Source organism: Candoia aspera, chromosome 11 (assembly GCF_035149785.1).
Source record: "Candoia aspera isolate rCanAsp1 chromosome 11, rCanAsp1.hap2, whole genome shotgun sequence".
Lineage (NCBI taxonomy): Eukaryota > Metazoa > Chordata > Lepidosauria > Squamata > Boidae > Candoia > Candoia aspera.
In genome coordinates this window covers 2,082,016-2,103,277 of record NC_086163.1, presented here as the reverse complement: position 1 = coordinate 2,103,277, position 21,262 = coordinate 2,082,016, and the positions used below count along the sequence as shown (strand labels likewise).

Below are 21,262 nucleotides of genomic sequence, written 5' to 3'. Positions count from 1 at the left end.
AATTCCAGGCTGTTGGGGACTGAGGCCCAGAGGCGCTGCTCTTTGGTGTTGGGGCTGCACCTCTGGAATGGCCTTAGCAGGTTCTTTTCTCCAGTGCTGTCTGCCTTTGGAAAATGGCGAAGACTGAGCTTTTCCAGCAGGCTTTTGAGACCTATGTTAGGCCTGGGTTATGTTTTTGTATCACTGTATGTTCCTATCTTGTGAGCTAGTAAGAGTCCTGTGATTGCAGCACGGTATAAATTTGATTAATATTTGTTACTGAGGTTCTAATGATACCATGTAACTTATTTCTTACTGTTATTACCTGTAACCTGCCTAGAGCCAACTTGGATTGAGGCACTGGATGGATGTTGTTGATAAAAGGGAATGGCCAAACGCTTCCATACTATTGCCAGAGAAGCCACTGGGAATTGCGCTGGCTTGGAGTCTTACCCCTCCCTCTTCCAACACCAGGTTAGGCAATGGAAGAGCTCCAGTTTCCATTTGGAAAGAGAGAGCCTGTTCTCCAGGCTGTGCAGCAGCGGCTGTGTTTTGCGCCCCCTCCCCATCTGGCTGCCTGGTGATGAGGTCGGCAGCAAGACTCCCAGAAAGGGAGGCCGCCCCCACTGCCCCTCCGGCTGGCCAGGATGCTCCCGGGCACCAGACCTGCTGGCCTCGTCTTCCCTCCGGGCAGATTCTGCGGGAACAGCGCCCGACCGCGTCCGTTTGCTAAGAGCGGCCGCTGCAACGGAAGGGGAAGCGGCTGGAGAAAACCGCCCGCTCCTTATGCGGTCGCTAAGAGTCGACGCCGGCTTGGAGCAGCGAAGCATCCTTCGGGGTCAGACCTGCCGGGGCACCTCGGCATCGGGGCTGGCCGCGTTCGACGGGCGGAGCGCCTTCTGCTGTGGGCGCTGCCCGCGCCTCTGCGGCGGAACGCCGGGCTGGAAGCGGGGGAGAGCCCGGTCCCGCTCGCCCTCCTGCCGCAGAGTCCGCGGGCCGGTTGGCAGGAGGCGCCACGGGGCCCGCTTCAGCCGGGCGCCCCGCTCCAATGTGCGGGGCCCCGGGCGAATGCCGAGCGGGAGGGGGCCGCCCGTCCTTTCGCGGCAGCCGCGGCTCGGAAAGAGCAGAGCGGGCCGTCCGTCGCCAGAGCGCCGGGGAGGAGAAGCGGGGGGGCGACGGGGCCGCGCGTCCGCGGGAAAAGCCCGCTTTGCCCCAGAGAGCGGGCCGCTGTGCCGCCCTCCGCCGCCTGCGAAGGCGCGCCGCCCCGGACTGCCTTCCCGCCGGCCGCTAGGCGGCGCCGCGCAGCGAGGCCGCGGCCGCTCTGGGAGCGCGCTTCCTGATCCGTGGTGACGCCGGCCGGAGGCGGCCTGAGGAGCTGCGCATGCGCGGCGCGGCGCTCGGAGTTGCTCTCGCAGTCCCTTTTCCCGCCCGCTTCCTCCGTCCTGGGATGGCGGCGGCGGCCCTGGCGGCCCTGGCCTTGCAGGGGGAGCTGGCCCAGGCCGTGGCTTGCGCGCGGGTGCTGGTGGTGGGCGCCGGCGGCATCGGCTGCGAGCTCCTCAAGGACCTGGTGCTCACCGGCTTCGCCCACATCGACGTGGTGAGGCCTGCGGAGCGGGCGGGTGGGCGGACGCTTCCCCTCGGCGCCTCCCCTCGGGCACCGCCGCCCAGGGCCGCTCGTGTTCCCCCGCGGGAGGGGCGCCCCTGTGGTCGCGGGGGCGGGGCTTGGCGGCGGAGCGCTAAGCGAACCTCCCTCTGCAGGGGCAGTCCACCTTCGCTGCCCAGTGCCCGACTCCCTGCTTTGAATCCGCAGGCCGGCCCGACGGGCTCTCTGGAGGGGAAGGCTCCTGTGGCCTATCCATCGTAGGGACGCTGGAGTTGAGGCTCCCTGGATGAGCAGCCGTGGGGCAGCTCCCTGGGAAAGCAGCACTTGCGCCCCGCCGGTTGATCCTCCAGCGGCTCTCAGGGCCCTGGAAGAGGATGCAGGCAGGGACTTTTCAGGTTGGGGAGCGGCTGCGGATGCTCGGAGGGCAAATGGTGTCCCTCGGGGGCAGCCGGCCCCCCTGGCAGCAAAGCTGGTGGACCGGGGCCCTCCTCGCTTCCCTTACGGGGCACGAATGTTGGAGGGTTGTGCGGAATGCGGTCTCGCCTCCTTTGCGTTCTTTGCTCCCTTTTCCTGTCGCACTGATTCGGTGAGATTACATAGGCTGAGGGAGAGAGTGCCTGGCCACAGTGGCCCTCATCGCCAGAGGGGATTTGGTTCCCTAGCACTTTCACCGTTGCATTTCCCAAGCAGTTATTTCTGGTCAGTTTAGCTGTGGCAGCTGCTGGCAGTGAAAGGTCCGTGTACAGAGCCAGGGTCCCTTTTAGACACTGGACACCACAGAGAAGGATAGCAGCCTCTTTCATTCGGGGTTTCCTAGAAGCATCTTTCCAGCTGCTGTCAGGGAGTTGATGCCAGACCAGTGATGTGTGTTTTGAGTTCATCTTTTCTGCTGCTTCTGTCTGAAGTCTTAATCTGTAGGTTCTCACAAGATCTCAGGACCTGCATTTGTGCAAGAGAGTTAACTTAGTTATAGGATTAATCCATTTTTCTGGATTAGTACGTTGCAGTACATTAACTCACAAAGTGACTAGTGGTTTGGGTTTGCATAAGATGCTAAGTTAGCAAACACCCTACTCCCCACCAACTAACTAAACTTAGTATGTTGTGTGAATGCAAATAAATACATAAATAATAGGTCTTTGACTGACCTGGTTCATTCTCAGCTTGGGCAAGCCCAGCCCATAGAAAACAAGAGTCCCTAAAACCTCAGTCGTCAAATAGCAGTTGAAAGCGGAAAAAGCAAGACGTTGAAAAGTGATGGGTCTTTATGGGGAGCTTTTGGAAAAGGGCTTTTAACAGTGCTTTAACAATTTGTAAGAGAGCCAGTTTGGTCTCGTGGTTAAGGTGCTGGGCTAGAAGCCAGGAGTCTGTGAGTTCTAGTCCCGCCTTGGGCACGAAAGCCGGCTGGGTGACCTTGGGCCAGTCACCCCCCCTCAGCCCAACTAGGTCCAATGTAGACTAGTCTCCTCGTGGTGCACCCCAGGCAACATGACTTGTCACAGATAGTCTACACATCTGGCTGCTGGACCTCACAAGGATTTCCCAGCAAGAAAGAGCAGCATGAACACCAAACTGCTATGCCATACGATTAAAGACAAAACAATTTGTAGGAAAACCCTGAGGGAGGTTCTGACTTAAAAGAGTTAAAAAGTATTGTTGCCAGGGACCACCCCAAAATTATTGGCAGTTTGGGATTGGAAATGGATAAATTCAAGACTGTTCAGCGCTTCATAGTTGCTGTGACTGTGGCTGGCAGATACACATACTTGTAGTTTGCCTGTGCTTCCTGCAAGATTGTTTGGTGGCAGCTCTTAATTGAGCCCTCTCTGCTGCATATGAGCTCTTTGGAATGCATTCCCAGCAGAGTTAAAGGACCTGGCATTTTGTTTTTTAAAAAATTCCTTAAGTTTGTGAGGAGTCTGTTTCGGTGTTTGTGTTTCACGGCTGCTGTGTATTTGGTGCACGAGTATGCTAATGACACCTGACTGTAAAAGGATTGTGCACTGATGTTTTCACAGAAGGGCTCGGGGTATGTGGGAAACATAAAATGGCTTTTGGCTCAGCCCCCCTCAAAAGAAAATCCATGAAGTTCCACAAGTTCTGCTGAACTATTTTGGTGGTGGCTGCATTCTGCAGAAACAAAACCCAGCACGTTTCGCTTATTCTGGGTCTCAGCTGAAACAATCCAAATTCAGATGCATTTACAATTATTCATTGGCACTTTGTTCCATTTTGAAGTATAGAAATATCAACACAATCATTAGACAAAATGTTCCCACTCACCACTAATAATATTTGAGGAATTACAAGACAACAGGCATGAGCAGAGCCTGAGCTAGAAGAAAATGCAATATGAATAGCAAATTACCAGAGAAGATAAAGCTCATCCATAGTTCACAAACGGTGGTACAGTGTAAGTTTGGTATGTTATTTTTAAACAGCAATCTCAAATGCTTAAATTTTCAAACTTTAATCTCATAAAGGATGCAAAAGTTGTGGAGCATTTCAAATGACATTTTTCAAACATTCATAAACATCCAATTAAACAATTCTTTTAAAATACGGGCAACTCCTGGCCCTCCCCAACTTGCTCAAAGTGTTCTTATAGGCTTCAAAATGTATTGTGAAATAGAATTATCTGTAACTTGCCTTATGTTGTAAATTTAAGCATGGATGTGCAAGATTGCTGGCTGCACACACAACAGATAATATTGTATGATGTGCGTTATCTTCTGTCTACTGGCTGCTAATGGAAGCAGGCAATTGAAAATGTTAATTTAGGATTGATTCAGAAATACTATTTCTTAATTCACTAACAATTTGTGCTCCAAAGTGATCCAAGTCCAAGGTAGGTTGGTGTTCAGCTTTGTACACTGAAACAGAATGTGGCTGCGTTTTTAGAGATGACTGAGGTGAGATGGCAGGAGGGTGGTCTATCTGTGCCCGTCCCCATTCAAAATGCAGTGCCGTGATCTCTGATATGCAGAAAATACGCTTTTGTTAATTCATCTGAACAGATCTGGTGATTGCAATTATTATATTTCTAGATTGATCTGGATACCATTGATGTCAGTAATCTCAACAGGCAGTTCTTGTTTCAAAAGAAGCACGTTGGAAGATCAAAAGCTCAGGTAAGAGGAATTCTGAGTATACTCAGTTTCTTATATTTTTCAGCTTCAGCTCAGCTTATACACCATTTATATTTCCTCTCTCTCTCCTCTCTCTCTCAGAGAAGTTGTTGTTCCTTTCCATTTTTCATTGGACAAACTATACCTTAAATATTTATTTATTTATTTATTTATTTATTTGGCCAATTTATATGGCTGCCTGACTCACAAATTGCAGCCTTGGGTGTCTAGCATTGGGTTAAAAAGCAAGTAAACAAGAAATAACAAAAAAAAATTAAAAAATTAAAAAACACAGAAAAAAAATAACACATCCAAAGCCATCAAGATCTGAGCACTTAAGTAGAATCGTAAGTTCTATAGGACATAGAAATCATCTCATCCAATGCCCACTCAGTGCAGGATCCACTAGAGCATCTTTTTCGTTTGAATACCTCTGTCAAAGGAGAATTTCCGTCTTCGTATGGCGACCTGTTCCATTCGCTGACAGTTCATACACTCAGGAAGTCCCTTGTAGTTTCCCGCTGGTTCCCCTTCAGAATTAGAAGTCATTGGATCCGACCTACCTTCCCTTGGAGTTCATCAGAATTTGCTCTCCTGAAGTTCTGATTCTTCTCAGTTCCCCCTTCCCTGGGTATTGCAAATTCAAAGACAACAAGATCACTTTCCCTCAGAGTTCTTCTACCACTTTCTCCCTGTGGTAAGGATTAGATCCAAGAGCGAAGACCCCTTGATCTTTTTTTCTGTCTTCTACCAAATTAAGCTGACAGCAAAATAGAACAAGATCACGTCTCTGACTCTTGGCCAGCTTGGATTCCCAGCAGATGTCAGGATAATCGAACCCCCCTCTTCTCACTTTTGCATATCTTGTGCATGGCCTGCCGCTGCAGACAAGCCTTGTCCGTAACGTCTGTCTGTCCAGACCAGCCTTTCTCGACCTCTCGACCCCGGAGGAGCCCTTGAAATACTTCCCAGGCCTGGGGGAGCCCCTGCACGTCCAGGCTCAAGTACAGGCCAGAAGTCGCAAAATTATCATATTCGTTTCATGGGCAGGCCTGCGTATGTGCATTGACGTAAATCAACAGTGTTCTTAAACTAAAAATAAAGAATAAAACTTACCTCTTGAATGTGAGGTTGCCCGCATTTGAAAGACTTTTAAAAATAAATTGCGATCTGGCAGGGAACCCCGGGTGAGAATCCTGGTCCAGACGACCTATAATAAGCCCCCACAGCGGCTTTGCTTTCGCCATGACTTCCATGTTCTCAGTCCTGAACTTCTGTGCGAGGCCCTGCCTAGCGCTTCCTTCCCAGGCGTCTATCAGGAGTCCTTTGTGAAGGCTGGCAGGGTCATTGTAGAATCCAAATACTTCCTGGCGACACTATAGAGTTGTCGGCTTCCAGGAGTCTGTTCTCTCCTCTTGCGTTATGACCCCCAACTGGAAGGATCGAGGAACAGGCTACGTTTGCCTCCGGTTCCTTCGACCTTCCTGCCCAAGACCTCCTAATTTCCAAAGGTCACCTCTGGCTGTGTCGCCCTGGATCAAGAGGAAAGGACACCTGCCAGCCGGTTTGAATTGACGCGGAAATCTCTCGTACGTGGGCACCTGAAAGACAACACACCTCTGCACACAGTCACCTTGTCTCCTCCTAGTAAGAGATCAGCCACTACCGTGGCGTGCTGCTGCTTTCTCAGGGCAGCTCTTGGATATCTTGAATCCATGGGAGCCCGAGCGTTTCCTACAGTGCCCCGTTGCATGGTTCATTGAGGTAGCCATTGATTGTGGTCCAGAGGGAGAACCAGCCTTATTCCTGAGTTCCACTAGCACCAAACACCCCCTGCTCCTCTTCCTTCTTGGGATCGCATGCTCCCAGGTGTCTGCCTCTTCCAAAAGGAGTTCTTGCTGTGGTATTCGTTTACCGGCCTGTCTTGGAGAGGTTCCATTGTCCTGTGTACGAGACGCATTTGAGTGGAGCAGCTCTCTCCTCAAATTGCTTCACTTTCTCCACTGATAAGGAAACAAGCAGGTTGGCGGGAAGGCAAGCACTGCACAGACTTTGCAGGTCGCAGTGATGTTCCCTCACTGCCCATGTGGTTTTGTCAGCCTTGTGAGGCGGATCAGACAGGAAGCATGGCCAGATGGGCTAAATCTACTTTATTGTAAGGCTACATTAACAGAATCTTGCAAGCTGGAAAGTACAAACCTCCTGCTGTCTCTTTTTACAGCCTGATCATTTAGGGCAGATCCTTCCTGAGTTTCTTCCTCTGACCATTGAGCAGCTGCGGGCTCCTCCCTCTTATCTGATCGTTCCCTGGGCAGCATCTCTTCCCCTTCGTCCCTCAAGGTTATTCCCCCGTACCATTACAGGTCCGGAGCCTTCCCTGCCCACTCCACTTGCCAGGTTTCCATGCAGAACTTCTGTCTGTTTGCTTGCTTTGCCTGCTGCCTCTGTAGTGAGGATTAACCTGGACTGAGAGACAGCGATGGGGAAAAAGAGAAGAGAAGAGAAAAGGGTCAAAAAAGTGCTGCCTCCATCACACTTCCTTGCCAGACTCCTGCTTGTTCTCTTGCTTGGTGGTTCATTTTAGGAAGAACACTGACAAACATGGGCATGGCCAAGACAGAGCAATCAAGGTGATAAAGGGCCAGAAGGAAAGAAAGTTACAAGGAATATTTGGAGGCACGGAAAACTGCAGGGAGACACATAATTTCGGAATTGTTCCTGTGGATAGGACAAGAAACTGGGTTTAAAGTAGATTTTGGTTGTAAATCAGAAAAAAATAACTAATAGGACTGTTCAGCAATGGAACAAACTTCCTCAGGAAAAGCTCTTCTTCAGAGGAATGTGAATGATAGAGATGACACGTTAACAATTCATACATCAAAATAATCACTACAATATATACAATACATTAGTAAGTATAAAACAATATAAGCTTTACATAAAGAATAGAACAAATATATGGTAACGTTTTTTAAAGTAATGAGTCACTTAGAAAGTGTCAGTTAAAGCAAAAATAAAAATGTAAAAAATATCTGTGAGCAGAACCCAGATAAATTAAATAGTTCAAAGAAATTAACAGCAACATTTTATATTATGTGCAAATTTTGGACCATAATATAAAAACACCCAATTCCACAAAGTATGCAAACTCATAGCTCTGTGCTAAAGATTGGGAAAAAAAGCATTTGCTAGGATAAGTCACCAATTAAAAAAACAGTGAAAAAAGCAGAGAGGATATTCAAAGCATACGGTTACACTCAAACTTTTGGTTATAGCAAAAAAACTATACAGGTAGTCCTCATTTAACGACCCCAATTGGGACCAGAATTTTGGTTGCTGAGCAAAGCAGTCATTAAGCAAATCCAGCCCAATTTTACAGCAGTCGTTAAGTGAATCGTGTGGTTCCCCGTTGATTTCGTTTGCCAGAAGCCAGCCGGGAAGGTCAAAAATGGTGGTTTATTTATTTATTTTAGATCCCACCTTTATTATTTTTATAAATAACTCAAGGCGGCGAACGTACCAAATACTCCTCCCTCCTCCTCTTTTCCCCACGACAACCCTGTGCGGTGAGTTGGGCTGAGAGAGGGACTGGCCCAAGGTCACCCAGCTGGCTTTCATGCCTAAGGCGGGACTAGAACTCACAGACTCCTGGCTTCTAGCCTGTTGCCTTAACCACTAGAGCAAACTGGCAAGCACATGACCATGGGACGCTGCAATGGTTATAAATGCGAACTGGTTGCCAAGCACCCAAATTGTGATCATGTGACTGGGGGGGAAACGCTGTGACGATCCTAAATGTGAGGACTGGTTGCAAGTTGGTTTTGCCAGAACCGTTGTAAGTCCAAACTGTCACTAAACAAATGGTTGTTAAGTGTGGGCTACATGTACTTGAGATAAACCCAGTTGTAGCATGGGTATGATTACCAGCAACTATATGAGTAAGAGTGGATGTTCTTTTGATGTATGTATTGTAAAAACCTCATTTTTTATCATTCACAGTCCTCTGAAAGTTTTTTTCTCAGAACTGAGATTTTGTAATGTAGTTCAGTCACTCCTTTAGGGACCACCATGTGCATTTACAACCAAATTTGGTCTGGCTGACAACAAAAGCCTTCAGTGTGAAACTGATTAAGGTCTAGTCAGTTTCAGGCAGCTGCTGAGCTGATGGGAGGGTTCTAATGAATTAATTAAGGTCACAGAGCTGAGGTTGTTAACTTGCAGTTACCACATTTTAGGGAAACACTGCAGAGAAAGGCAGCTCAGGAAGAGAAAGGTTGTTTAGGCAGTCTCTGCTTTGCAAGGTGACAAAAAAGGGAAACAAAAATAGGTCAGGCACTGTAAGAAACTTATCTGAATGAGACGGCAGCAACCAGTGCTCCTCACAGTGTCTCTGTCTCTCAGTCACGTGTTCACTTAGCAACCATTTCATTTAACAATGAAGTCACTGGGACAGATTTCAGTTGCTAAACAAGGAGAGGGTGTGTATGTGCACCAAACGTTTCTTTTTCATCTTTTTGGTTTGTGTCCATTTGTCTTGTACAGCTGTTAAAAATTCGTAAGGCCACTTTTGATTCACAGTATGAAGTTTAAATTTAATTGCTTCTGAGTATAAATATGTGTTCTTGATCTCTTGCAGGTTGCCAAAGAAAGTGTGCTACAATTTCACCCCCAAGCTAATATTATTGCTTATCATGACAGCATTATGAAGTATGTCTGACTCTGTTTTTACTGCCTAGTTGTTTTTTTAAAATGTCTATATTCAAGAAACTTGGCTTTTGGAAATAAGTTCTGTTTGTCACACAGTATAGAGTTTCTTCCATAATCTGTAGCATTGTGAGATACCAGACAATTTGATTTTCATTTTTCTATTTAACTTTGATTTGGTGATGTTATAGAATACCTGATAGCTACTGAAACTTCTGAAACCATCATCAGCTATACATATTCCAGACAATGCTAATTTGTATGTTTTCTGTGATGGACTGAGTAACCAATAGAATTACAAAACCTAGTGATTTGGTGTTTGGAAAAGGTTGTATTCACATATGTTTTGTTTGACAGACGGTCTTAACTAAAACAGGTATGTGCTCTTTCTCTGCAGCCCTGACTATAATGTGGAATTTTTTCGTCAGTTCACCCTAGTTATGAATGCCTTAGATAACAGAGGTGAGATTTCTCTTCGCATCTTACATTTTTGAAATGGATCCCACAGACAAACACATTTGTAATCTCTCAATATTCCCTACATCTGTTCCAGTCTGTTTCCTAATAACATGTGCTGCATGGATGGATATGGGTAATAATGGTTCAGGAATTAATGTTGAGAACAAGTGCTCTGATTGCAAGCTGCTAATTTAATTGTTGTCCAGTGATCAAAGTGAACAGTAGCCACTTGTAGAGGGCATAGGGAATGGCCTTGAAGGACAAGAAGAAGAGCCGCTGCTAAAGCAGTGGCCAGATAAGCAGGGCTTGAGCCCTTTCCAAGAAACTAACTTGAGAAAACGTATCAGACAAGCCCCTCCCTAATCCACACAAAGATAAAGTGAGGGAGGGGGAGAAGCACATTCAGACTTGCAAGATTGTGTTACCAAGCTGTTACAGTAAAAGTGGTCCCAACCTATATGGCATTGGTTTCTTAGTCTGGTCTATCTTGTGGGACTGACACCACTGTTCTTTAGGGAGAAACTGGCAGTATTGAACCTAACTCTTTCTGGTTCTTGGAAGTCAGTAATGAGCATCTCTTTGCACAGCTGCCCGTAACCATGTGAACAGGATGTGTCTGGCTGCTGATGTCCCTCTTATAGAAAGTGGGACTGCGGGCTATCTTGGGCAAGTCACAGTTATCAAAAAGGTAAGACGTTATTGTCTTTCTGGTCTCTCATGCTGCAGCATTATGACCCCAAAATGTAACAATACACACTCTGCAGTGTTTTTTTCTAATCTTTCCCTCAATAGGGAGTGACAGAGTGTTATGAATGTCATCCTAAACCAACCCAGAAAACATTTCCAGGCTGTACCATTCGGAACACTCCTTCTGAACCCATCCACTGCATTGTGTGGGCAAAGTATTTATTCAAGTAAGCTGTTTCTTTTTAAGGGAAGGATGCCATTTTCCTGTTGCAAAGCTCAGAGGGGTTCTGGTACTCTCTGCTCTGCAAGCGCTAAGAAGTAAGTGCTTGGGCTGGGGTTCTGTACCTGGTGTGTTATGCAAATTTGCCTGATAGGGCTGTTGGGTAGATGTTACGGAAGAAACCTGGAGGTAACAGATAATTGCTGGCATGCTATAAATGTAAACACGGGCAAGGCAGTTTGTCCTGTCCTGTTCAGTTGCAGCTGCCAAGAGTGTCTTGTTTCCTGTGGGAACTTCTCGGACGCATTTTCATAATAATTCTTCAGATTGTTCTTCTATCAGCTGCCTTGAGTGATGAATACCAAGAATACTATAACCGACCTGGCCTCTTTGAACCAAATTCCAATAGTTGCAGTCTGTTCTTTACTAGTTGGGCCCCATCTGGAATATGGCATCAGAGAATTTGGAATTGGTTCAAAGATGGGCAACGAGGATGATCCAGGCACTAGAAACCCTTAAGGAATAATTGGGGAAACTGGATACATTTGGCCTTGAGAAGAGAACTCTGAGGAGGATATGGGGGCCCTTGTGAAACTCCTCTAAGGATGACATTCTGAAGGCCAAAACCTGTTCCTTGTCACTGTACAAAATAGTGGATTTAAGTGAGAGGAATGCAAATTCCAACTAAATGCCAGAAAAAACGTCTTTAACAGTAAGCATATTTGAAGATAGATCTCGGAGGAGATTGTAGTCTGCCTTGTAAAAGAGGAGGATTCACTATAATATTTGAATGCAGATCAAGACTGGTTAGCTTCTCAGTTTTGGACAGACACCATCTCTGACGCTTACTAAGCTAATTGGTTTTTTCTCCCTAGTTCACCACCCTTGCCTGTGTGGTGGTGTAGTTAAAATACTAGACTAGGATCTGGGGACAATCCAATCAACAAAAAGAATAATTGCTCTCGATTAATACTTTATTTGGAGAAAGGGTAATGTGCATGTATGCATATTCACATCCATTGCTCACCATGAAATTGTGTATCTTGTGTGTTTGAACACATAGCCAACTGTTTGGAGAAGAAGATGCTGATCAAGAGGTGTCTCCTGACAGAGCTGATCCTGAAGCTGCTTGTAAGTGTAAAATTGCCTCTTCGTTCTTGAAATGAATCCTTTATTCTGTTTATTGGAGGCCCAGTACCTCTTCACAGCTCCTACTGATTCTCACCAGGCTTTTCTCCCATAGGGCCAACCAACTACCACACAAGGGCATTTCCATTCTCCTTGCCACAGAACTGTCACTGTCTGCAGTTAAAATTTTCAGACCATCTCAGTCTTAGCCATTTCCTTTAAAGTTAAGGACATACGTGGCTCTGAGTCTTGGATGCTCTCATATACCCAGCTAAGCAGTTGGATTCTGTGGTGATCTAAATGATGTCGCAACCCTCTGGGGCTTTCTTCCTGAGAAATGCCTGTTGTTTGGTCGAAAGGTATTGGGCAAAATATCTTAGTAATGAATGTAAAATGTTCCGTTACTGACAGGGGAGCCAGCAGAAGCTGAGGCCAGAGCAAGAGCCTCGAATGAGGATGGGGACATTAAGCGTGTTTCAACCAAGGAATGGGCTAAATCAACAGGCTACGATGCAGTTAAACTTTTCACCAAGGTATGGCATACCCAGTGTCAAAGTCTCTGCAGGCTGAAGAAAAACAGAACTGTGAAGTAGCATCTGTGATGTTCTTATATCCAAGTAGTGTCTAGGTTGTACAGTAGGATGCAGCTGAGGATGTGAACAGAACATTGTGCCACAGTATAGTCGTCAGTTTCTAATTTTAAAAAGTTTTACATTTTTTTTAAATGTAAGTTTGTTAAGTGTTTCAATTTATTAGTTTAATGATGTATTCTTCTGATAGGTGAAAACAAGAGTACATACCTAGGGGTAACTTACCCATTATGCCTTGAGAATCTGTAGCTGCAGGGCATTGCCAGTTCTATCAGCTGCATTGAAGCTGATTCGATCAGGGACATTGAAGAGAAAGGAAGCTGTTTCTGTATTTCAGAAGAATACTCTCTGGAGCCTCACGTAGGGGTTCTCTCTGCACCCATGCATGTCCCTTGCCCTTTGAATCCCATCTTCCTCCCGTGCTGGTACAGGAATGCTAAAACTCCAGATGTGCCTGACTGCATTCGTACGCTTTCTGTTCTTTTAGAGAAAGCAATGTTTTCCACAGTAACGGGCTATGCCTGTGAGTTATGTGGGCAAACGTTTGTATAGGGAGCAGACAATCTTTTTGGCCTGGGGCCATACTGCATTGCCTACGGGATCGGCGGGATCAGGTGGGGATTGACATGCATGGACCTCCTTTACTTAATTCTTGTATAGACCATTAGGCTGCTTCAGCTGATACTACATCTGTAGAGTTCGCAAACAGAATGCAGCATGTCTATACATTTAATTTTGCTCTCTTTTTTGTCAAATTTGCACAAGATTGCACTCAGCAACTTAAGATTTTCCAGAAATTTGCCATTGTCATTCAGCATATCTCTAAAACAGCCGTGTTCCTAATGCTCCCAATCAGCTCTACCCAGAGAACTGTTAATATTTATACCATAAAAGAGCATCACTTCATATTAGGCTTCCTTTCCAAATCTGGTTTTCTAGCTTTTCAAAGATGACATCAGGTATCTGCTAACAATGGATAAGCTCTGGAGAAAAAGGAAACCTCCTATTCCTCTGGACTGGAATGAAATACAAAATCAAGGTAAGCATTTTTAGATTAAGAACTGAAAATACCTGTTAATCAGTCAAGCAGTAAGTATTTCATTACTGGCCTCCTAGAACTGATCTGTGTATTTACACCATTTATTTGGTGCTGGTCCCCTGCACTGTATCCTCCTAATTTGAAGGGTAGCTAAAATTGTGAGAATTTCACAGTTGTGCAGTTGGCAGTAACAACTGGGATAAGAGACCCATATGTGACCCAATGACACAAAGTCATCTCTAGTGTGCATACTTCAAGATTATGGGCCATTACCTTTGTTCCAAAATATTATTTTGAAGGATATGATCATGCCAGTTTAAATTTGACAAGTTGTTGTTTATGTCACCCAATTCCCAATGACTTTGAGTGGCTACAGATAAAAAACATCAAAAAGGAAAAATACAATAATTTTATTTATTTACTTATTAAATGTATAAAGTCACCCATCTTACATATGTGACTCTGGGTAACACACACAACTTAACAAAAACCAAACCATCAAAACAATTGAAAAACAAAACTATTAAAATACAGTTAAAATGGTTAAAAATTATAAATCGACGAAAAAAACATGGGAGAGTGCATTCCAAAACTTACAAACAATACGACCATGTTGCGGGCTCTGTACTTCAATAGGATCTGCAGGCCTGATGACAAAGCCAAGTTTTAAGAGCCTTCTGTAAGGTCAGTAGGGTTGGGGCCAATCTGACCTTGGGGAGATGTTGCTCCGCATGGTGGGCGCCACAGCAGGAAAGTCTCTCCTGGGTTCTGCCAGATGATGCTCCTTAGCAGGCGCGGTCCATCTGCCAGACTTGATGGGACAGGTAGATGTGACCAGGGAGAGGCAGTCCCTCAAATAACCTGGTCCGTGTAGGGCTCTGCAGATCATAACCAGCACCTTGAATTGAACCTGGAAGCAGACTGGCGACCAATGCGGCTCACGGAGCAGAGGTGTGTATGCAGTTCTAGGGGCACAAATAAATACTGCCTGCGCTACCGCATTTCACACCAGCTGAATCTTCTGGATGCACTCCAAGAGCAGCCCCCTGTAGAGCACATCACACTAGTCCATTTGGGAGGTGACCAGGGCACGAGTGACTGCGGATAGAGCCTCCCGATCCAGGAACAGGCACAGCTGGTGCACAATACTAAGTTGCACAAAGGCCCTCCTGGCCACAACTACCACCTGCTCCTCAAGCAGGAGTCACGAATCCAGAAGAACCCTCAGATTGAACGCAGGGTCTATTTGGGCAGTGCCACCCCATCCAGCATCAAAGATGGCAAATCCCCAGATACAGAAGGCCCCAAAGACACTTGTTCTTGCAAGCTGAAGCCTGTTGTTCCCCATCCAAACCCCTACAGCCTTCAGACACTGAAACAGGTCGTCAACAGCATTGCTTAATTTGCCATGAGTAATGTACAGCTGGATATCATCAGTGTACTGACCATACCTCACCCCATGGCAACGGATAACCTCTCCCAGCGACTTTATGTAGATGTCAAATGGGGGGGAGGGGGAAAAAACCCGTGCTACCCCACAAAGTAGGCGGCTAGTGACTGATCAACCAGCATTGACTGGAACCAGCCCCAGGGAAGAAAGCCACTGTAGAACGGCGCTTCCTAACCTACAGAGCCTGCTCAGAATAATACCATGACTGATGGTTTCAAAAGCCACTGAGAGATCAAGGAGCACAAAGATACGTGCACCACCTCCATCTCAGTTGCGCCACAGGTCATCCATGAGCGCGACTAAAGCTGTCTCAGCACTAAATCCCAGCCTGGAACTGGCCTGGAACAGACCTAAACCATCCGTTTCCTCCAGGGCCCTCATCAACTGCAGACTGATCCCTTCTCAACAATCTTCCCCCAAAGTTACCAAAAACCGTTGGTCCAAGGACTGCCTCTTGAGCTCATTCCATTTCACAAATGCAGCTGTGAAAATGTTGAGGTTGTTTGTGGATTGTAAATATGATGCATAAAAAAATTAAGTACAGTAAAGCCTCAACTCAATGGACTTCTCAGGGAAGCGGTGTCACTTAAATCAGAAGCAGTTATGATGAGAGCCCTCTCGGGGTTGTCCTCCTCAACGCTGGCCACCGGAATGGTGGTCCTTCAACAGTTCAAAGGCCTGTTTTTCTCTGGCTGCTCTGTCAGCAAAGAAGTGTGGATCGGGGCAAAAGCCAGGCTGGGGAAAAGGAATTGCTGCTGCCGCTGCTTCAGCATATACCCACTACTCACCCCTCCACCCATCTGCCACCCAGCACAACTGCCCAAGCAGCCCCGGGCCTTCCGGGCTTCTTTCCCCAACTCACACGCCTCCACCCCAGCACACTCTCCACCTGGGCTGCCGCCTCCCGTCAGAAATTTAAATGGAGCCAGGGCAGAAGCAGACCCTTCTGTAGTGGGAGCAGCCGCCACAGTCTAGACTGCTTCCAAGAACCAAAGACAAGCCCGTTGTCTTGAGACACCCTTTGGATGAATATTTTGCCTGCCTGCTAAACTTACCTCTGCTTACTCTGTCTCCGTTGAAGTGGCCTCCAACAGAAGGTGAGAAGCATGTCATGCAGACTCTGGGGACTGTTTCTGCTGCTCTTTATTTGCTTCAGACCTTTGTATTTGTAATGGTTGCAGAATGAGTGACAGTCCCATTGTCTTAATGCACAAATAATATATTTGATGTGAAATTGCATTGAATTTGGAAGTGTTTTTAAAGAACAAGTTGTTTGGTTTTTCTTTTTCCTTCTCCTTTTCCTTCTGAAGACAACAGCACATCTAATCAGCAGAATGAGTCTCCTTTGGGCCTCAAGGACCAGCAGGTTTTAGATGTAAAGAGCTATGCACATTTGTTTGCTAAGAGCATAGAAACCCTGAGAGTTCAACTGGCAGAAAAAGGTGATGGAGCTGAGCTTGTATGGGATAAGGTTAGTTCAGCAAATGCTTGGGAGTCCATTGAATGCAGAGAAGTAAACCAGCCTGCTGACTAAGAAGTAGCATTATGCATTATTTAATAGAGTCAGAAGGAGCCATTTAAGATGAAACAGAGGCTGTGGAGTCCACGTCTCTGGGCGGTGCAGGAATCCACATTACAGCATCTGAACAGTCTCTGAACACATCCAGTGAAGGAGAGCCCAGCCCACTGGTTTCACTGTCAGACTGCTCTTTTAAAAAAAAAACTAATCTCAGAAAAAGATGACATTGTGAAATATGTAAACTAAGGTAGCCATGCCATCACTGTTGCCACATGGAAAGTTTGTGTAATAATAACATGGCACTAAGAGCTTAATAGTAATGGATTCCTCTGAAGATGACCAATCTGGCCCTTTCGGTGTGTATCATCCTATGACCCTATGTCTCTGCTAGGAAGAAGACAGTGATGCTGTCAAGGAAACTACAGAGACTTATCCAGGCAGTTGCCAGGAATCAAGACTGATTTGAAGGCAAATAAATGAATAAATTAGATAATGTTAATCTTTACTCTGCAAATGTGCATGAGAAAGGTTTTGATATTATATAAAAATGACCCGTACAGTTATATCTTATGATGGGGCTATAGATACTTCCTTGTTAACTGAAGATGGAAATCTTGTTTATAGGATGACCCTTCTGCAATGGATTTTGTCACTTCTGCTGCAAACCTCAGGATGCATATCTTTAGCATGAACATGAAGAGCAGATTTGACATCAAATGTAAGTTCATGTTTCCCTGAACCTTTGAAAGTATTTGCTCTGCCCTTTCCACATACAGGAAAAGCATCCTATTTTTGCTTCCTTTTCAGCAATGGCAGGAAACATTATCCCTGCTATAGCCACTACCAATGCCATAATAGCTGGTCTGATAGTGCTGGAGGGTCTAAAAATTCTCTCAGGAAAAATTGAGCAGTGCAGAGCGGTAAGTGTGGTAGTGATTGAGTTCTTTTCTTCTTGCCCCTCCTGAGAATATGATTTGTTTTCTCTTGTCCTCTTGTCCTCTAAGATCTTCCTGAATAAACAACCTAACCCCAAAAAGAAGCTGCTTGTTCCATGTGCTCTGGACCCTCCAAATCCTAACTGCTACGTTTGTGCGAGTAAGCCAGAAGTGACAGTGAAACTCAATGTCCACAAAGTCACTGTTCTAACACTGCAGGATAAGGTAAATAAGCTGCTGTTCCTCCATTCAATTCCTGCTTGAACAGTGTTGATAGAGTGCTCCTCCCCAGAATCTCTGTCCCAAGATTGACTTTTAACATTCTTAATTTTAGATTTAGAGAGAGGGAAAAAGAGTCTTAGCATCTGAAATGTATATTTTTTACTAACAGATAGTGAAAGAGAAATTTAATATGGTAGCGCCTGACGTCCAGATAGAAGATGGAAAAGGAACTATTCTCATCTCTTCAGAAGAAGGAGAAACTGAAGGTATGAAATTAAAGCTAAAATAGGATGGTGAATATCAAAAGCCAGATCACATTAAGGAAAAATATCAGTACTCAACTTGCTTTATGTTACATTTCACTAGTATCACTCTGTCCAAGGTCTTGTATCCCACCACAGTAGAAACAAACACGTTATTTCTGAGAAGCACGTTGCCTTGTACTCTGGTTATAATTAATTTTAAAACCATATCATCATCTTAATTCACCACCTTTGCAATTGTACTAATTTTCACTTCCCCTGTCAGAGACAACAGGACTACCCCCAGACTCAGGAGTAAATTCTAAGTCCGAAAATCTGCTTGCAGCAGCTTATAAAGCAGAAAAAAGGGTGAAAAGGTGCAGTGCTTGTAGGCGGAAATAGGATTGAGGGCAGAGATCTTCAGCAGTGGCAGCAGCCTGGAAGGGAAAATTTGCTGCTTAGCCAGGTCACCCATCACCCATTGTTCTCTTTCTTCCTTTCCAAGAAGCACGAGAGAGCAATAGAAATGGGGGGGGGGGTTTCCCTTGCTGCTTCAGCTGCTTGTAAAGCAAGAAAAGTCCAAGAACACAAATGAGAGCGTGGAAGTTCCCTTTTCTCAGTGGTTTCCCTGGGGGAATCAACATTTGTTCTCTTTGTGCACTTGCTAGAAGTGCGAGATGCCAGGAAAATGGTACCTGTGGTGGGAAAAATTGAGAGGGAAAGCAGAAAAGGTCTCACAAAGTGAGGATGGAACAGTGCCTCACCTGGGCAAGCATGGAAATGGAAGATTAAAAATTGGGAAAGGAGGCCATGGGAAAGAGGCCTGAAGCAACCCTTCTCCCTCCAAGCCTGTCCCTCTGAGCTGTACTATAAGGAAGGGTGAGTATTGGGCTGGAAGGTGCGTGCATGCAGTTGGGTATGGGGTTGAGAATGTATTCTTAGTCATTGTTAAAGCATCCGTTTGTGCAGTCAAGGAAGAAGGGATGCTGGTGGCTTCTGAAAACACTGTTCTCTGCTTCCATTAAAACTTCACACCTTTTGTGCGTATTCCTTTCTCTCAAATATAGTACATGCATCTCCCATTTTTTCCAGTCAGGCAAAGAACTGACTGTAATTCAATGTTTTTAGCAGCCTTATGTGTTTATTTTAAAAATTTTAAAGGTTAATGACATTTTCACAAAACAAGTGTCCTTTTCCTGATTTCCCTTCTTGCTTACAGCAAATAACCACAAGAAGTTGTCAGAATTTGGGATCCGAAATGGCACTCGGCTGCAAGCAGATGACTTTCTGCAGGATTATACCCTACTGATCAATGTGCTGCACAGGTGAGGATGGTCAAGTCCAACTTTATGAGACATTGCTGAAGTCAGAAACTGAATTTCTGCAGAAAGAATGGCAGAGATATTTCTAGCAAAGAGATCAAATTTGTGGCTCAGCCCTGGTCTTTCTTGGCCAATTGTGGGGACCTAGAGGAGGTTCAGAAATATTTCTTCTTCTTATCCATGCAACCATGCCCATACAAGCTTATTCTTGTCTGTATCTTTTTGATCAGCGAAGACCTTGCGAAAGATTTGGAGTTTGAAGTTGTTGGCGATGAAATCATTGGTCCCAAATCATCAGAACAGCCCACAAGAAATATCACCAATGGAAGTGATGATGGGGCCCAGCCCTCAACATCCACAGGTAAGGGAAGACAGTATTGTTGAGGTACTTCGGTCATTTTGGAAATCTTGGCAGCCACGTCAAAGGTTGAACTGTAAACTGTTTGAAGAGAAACTAATACTTTTGTACATTTTTTAATATTCTGTAAAACATACACAGATTTTACCTAAGCCTCTGAATCCATACATCAATTTATTTCCTATTAGGTTGGTCTTGTCCTCACAACCAATACGTCCTGCTCTTTCTGTGACCAGACATTTTAGGAATTAAAGTGGTTTAGCAGTTCACATTCTTCATTGCAAGGGTCAGACTGTAACATATTCATAAATGGTTGTTCTCTAATAGAAGACAGACCTGATAGAAATAAAAATGCACACTCTTCCTGTAAACATGCATTTTAAGGATTTGTAAAAGCCAATTTGCCGTATGGTGACTCTTTTCCAGCTCAAGATGAAGATGATGAAGATGTTCTGATTATTGAGACTGAAGAAGGTCCATCAAAGAATGCTGATGACACAGAAGCTAAGAACCGCAAGAGGAAGCTTGATGACAAAGAATACACTGGTGCGAAAAGAATGCGTTCTGAGCTGCCAGATGACAAACAGGATGATGTGATAGCCCTGGACTGAGAGCTGCCATGCCAGAGGGTGTGCCAAAAGGCCAGTGGAAGGGAGGTGAAATGTCCAGAACTAGCTGTATCAGCCCCTGGTTTGCAGAATCTCTGCCACCATCATTCCATAACATTTAGATCTTCCCCAGTATGCTATTTTGAATATCCTGGACTAGCTTATCAATACTTAAGCAGTCACAAAAATGAAGTTCCCTATAATGTTTGAAAGATGAATTGGAAATGGAAAACAAGGGAACCCCAGATTTGTGGAGAGGGTTTATCAGTTGGTCACTTTTCAGAACATTTCAATTCTGGCTAAAAAGAAAAAAAAAATCCTAGCCTAGTTCTTGCAATTTCTCACACCTTCAGAGCAAAATTTGGAAAACAAAGATGAGTAGTGTTTCAAGTAGTCATTTGACACTATGTATATTACTGTAAAACAGTTTACTCCGTCAGCTGGTAGCACCCGCTGTGTCAAAAGTGGATGTTGATGTACTGTCAGTTTCAGATTATTTATACGGGATGTTCTGTAAAACTTAACTGCTACTCTACCAGGCATCTGATGGACCAAATAAATACATTGGCTGTAAGCTACATCTGTTTGCACAAACCACCTGTGTGCTGACATGAGGATTTGTAAAGTGTCTTTATACTTAATACTGTACTAATTTTGATCTTAAGCATCTACAAACATACTGCAGGGCTTTTGAAAAGCATCCTTTGTTGGCATTGAAAAGGGAGGGGTTTTTTAATAAAATTTTTTGTCACTGATTGTCAGAGAAAATCTTTATTTGCTATCAGAGCATTTAAATCACCTTCTTAAGTGTTTCCACTATTTTGGAATGTTGTAAAGCTGAAATATGTAACCCAACTGCAAAGGATAACATTGAAAATCAATGTATTTCCATAAAGACAAAAATGGATGTGACACCAAGAAACAATTCCATTAATCTCTTTTAAGAGACAGCAAGTGATGCAAGTAAGAGGGCTTCTCATTTTTCTCTCCTGTTGTGTTCAGATCCTGGAATGGGACCCCAATGCTACTTGCATTCAAAGGAAATACAGGTAGACCTTGCTTGCCAGCT

At 45.1% G+C, this 21,262-nt stretch overlaps 1 protein-coding gene across 2 annotated transcripts; it reads left to right on the top strand.

The window, feature by feature from the left end:
• Positions 1 to 1,300: 1,300 nt before the first annotated feature.
• Positions 1,301 to 20,949, top strand: UBA2 (ubiquitin like modifier activating enzyme 2). Of its 2 annotated transcripts, none has more exons than XR_010068604.1 (17): positions 1,301 to 1,576; positions 4,630 to 4,713; positions 9,347 to 9,417; positions 9,812 to 9,876; positions 10,461 to 10,561; positions 10,666 to 10,787; positions 11,844 to 11,911; positions 12,320 to 12,441; positions 13,438 to 13,537; positions 16,298 to 16,458; positions 17,131 to 17,224; positions 17,314 to 17,426; positions 17,511 to 17,666; positions 17,833 to 17,929; positions 19,125 to 19,230; positions 19,463 to 19,588; positions 20,012 to 20,147. XR_010068604.1 is itself a non-coding variant. In XM_063312821.1 (17 exons), the coding sequence occupies exons 1-17, from the start codon at positions 1,361 to 1,363 to the stop codon at positions 20,194 to 20,196; spliced, it is 1,992 nt and encodes a 663-aa protein (XP_063168891.1). In that variant the 5' UTR covers positions 1,346 to 1,360; the 3' UTR covers positions 20,197 to 20,949. The 2 variants fall into 2 exon arrangements, 1 of the variants encoding a protein (XP_063168891.1); XM_063312821.1 differs by having other exon boundaries at positions 1,346 to 1,576; positions 19,458 to 19,588; positions 20,012 to 20,949.
• The last annotated feature ends 313 nt before the right edge of the window (positions 20,950 to 21,262 follow it).

Coding starts and splice junctions, on each gene's coding strand:
- UBA2 (XM_063312821.1), top strand. CDS start 1,361: ATGCGCGGCGCGGCGCTCGGAGTTGCTCTCGCAGTCCCTTTTCCCGCC. Junction 11,912..12,319: donor AGCTGATCCTGAAGCTGCTT/GTAAGTGTAAAA, acceptor CGTTACTGACAG/GGGAGCCAGCAGAAGCTGAG. Junction 17,225..17,313: donor GAGCAGATTTGACATCAAAT/GTAAGTTCATGT, acceptor CTTCCTTTTCAG/CAATGGCAGGAAACATTATC.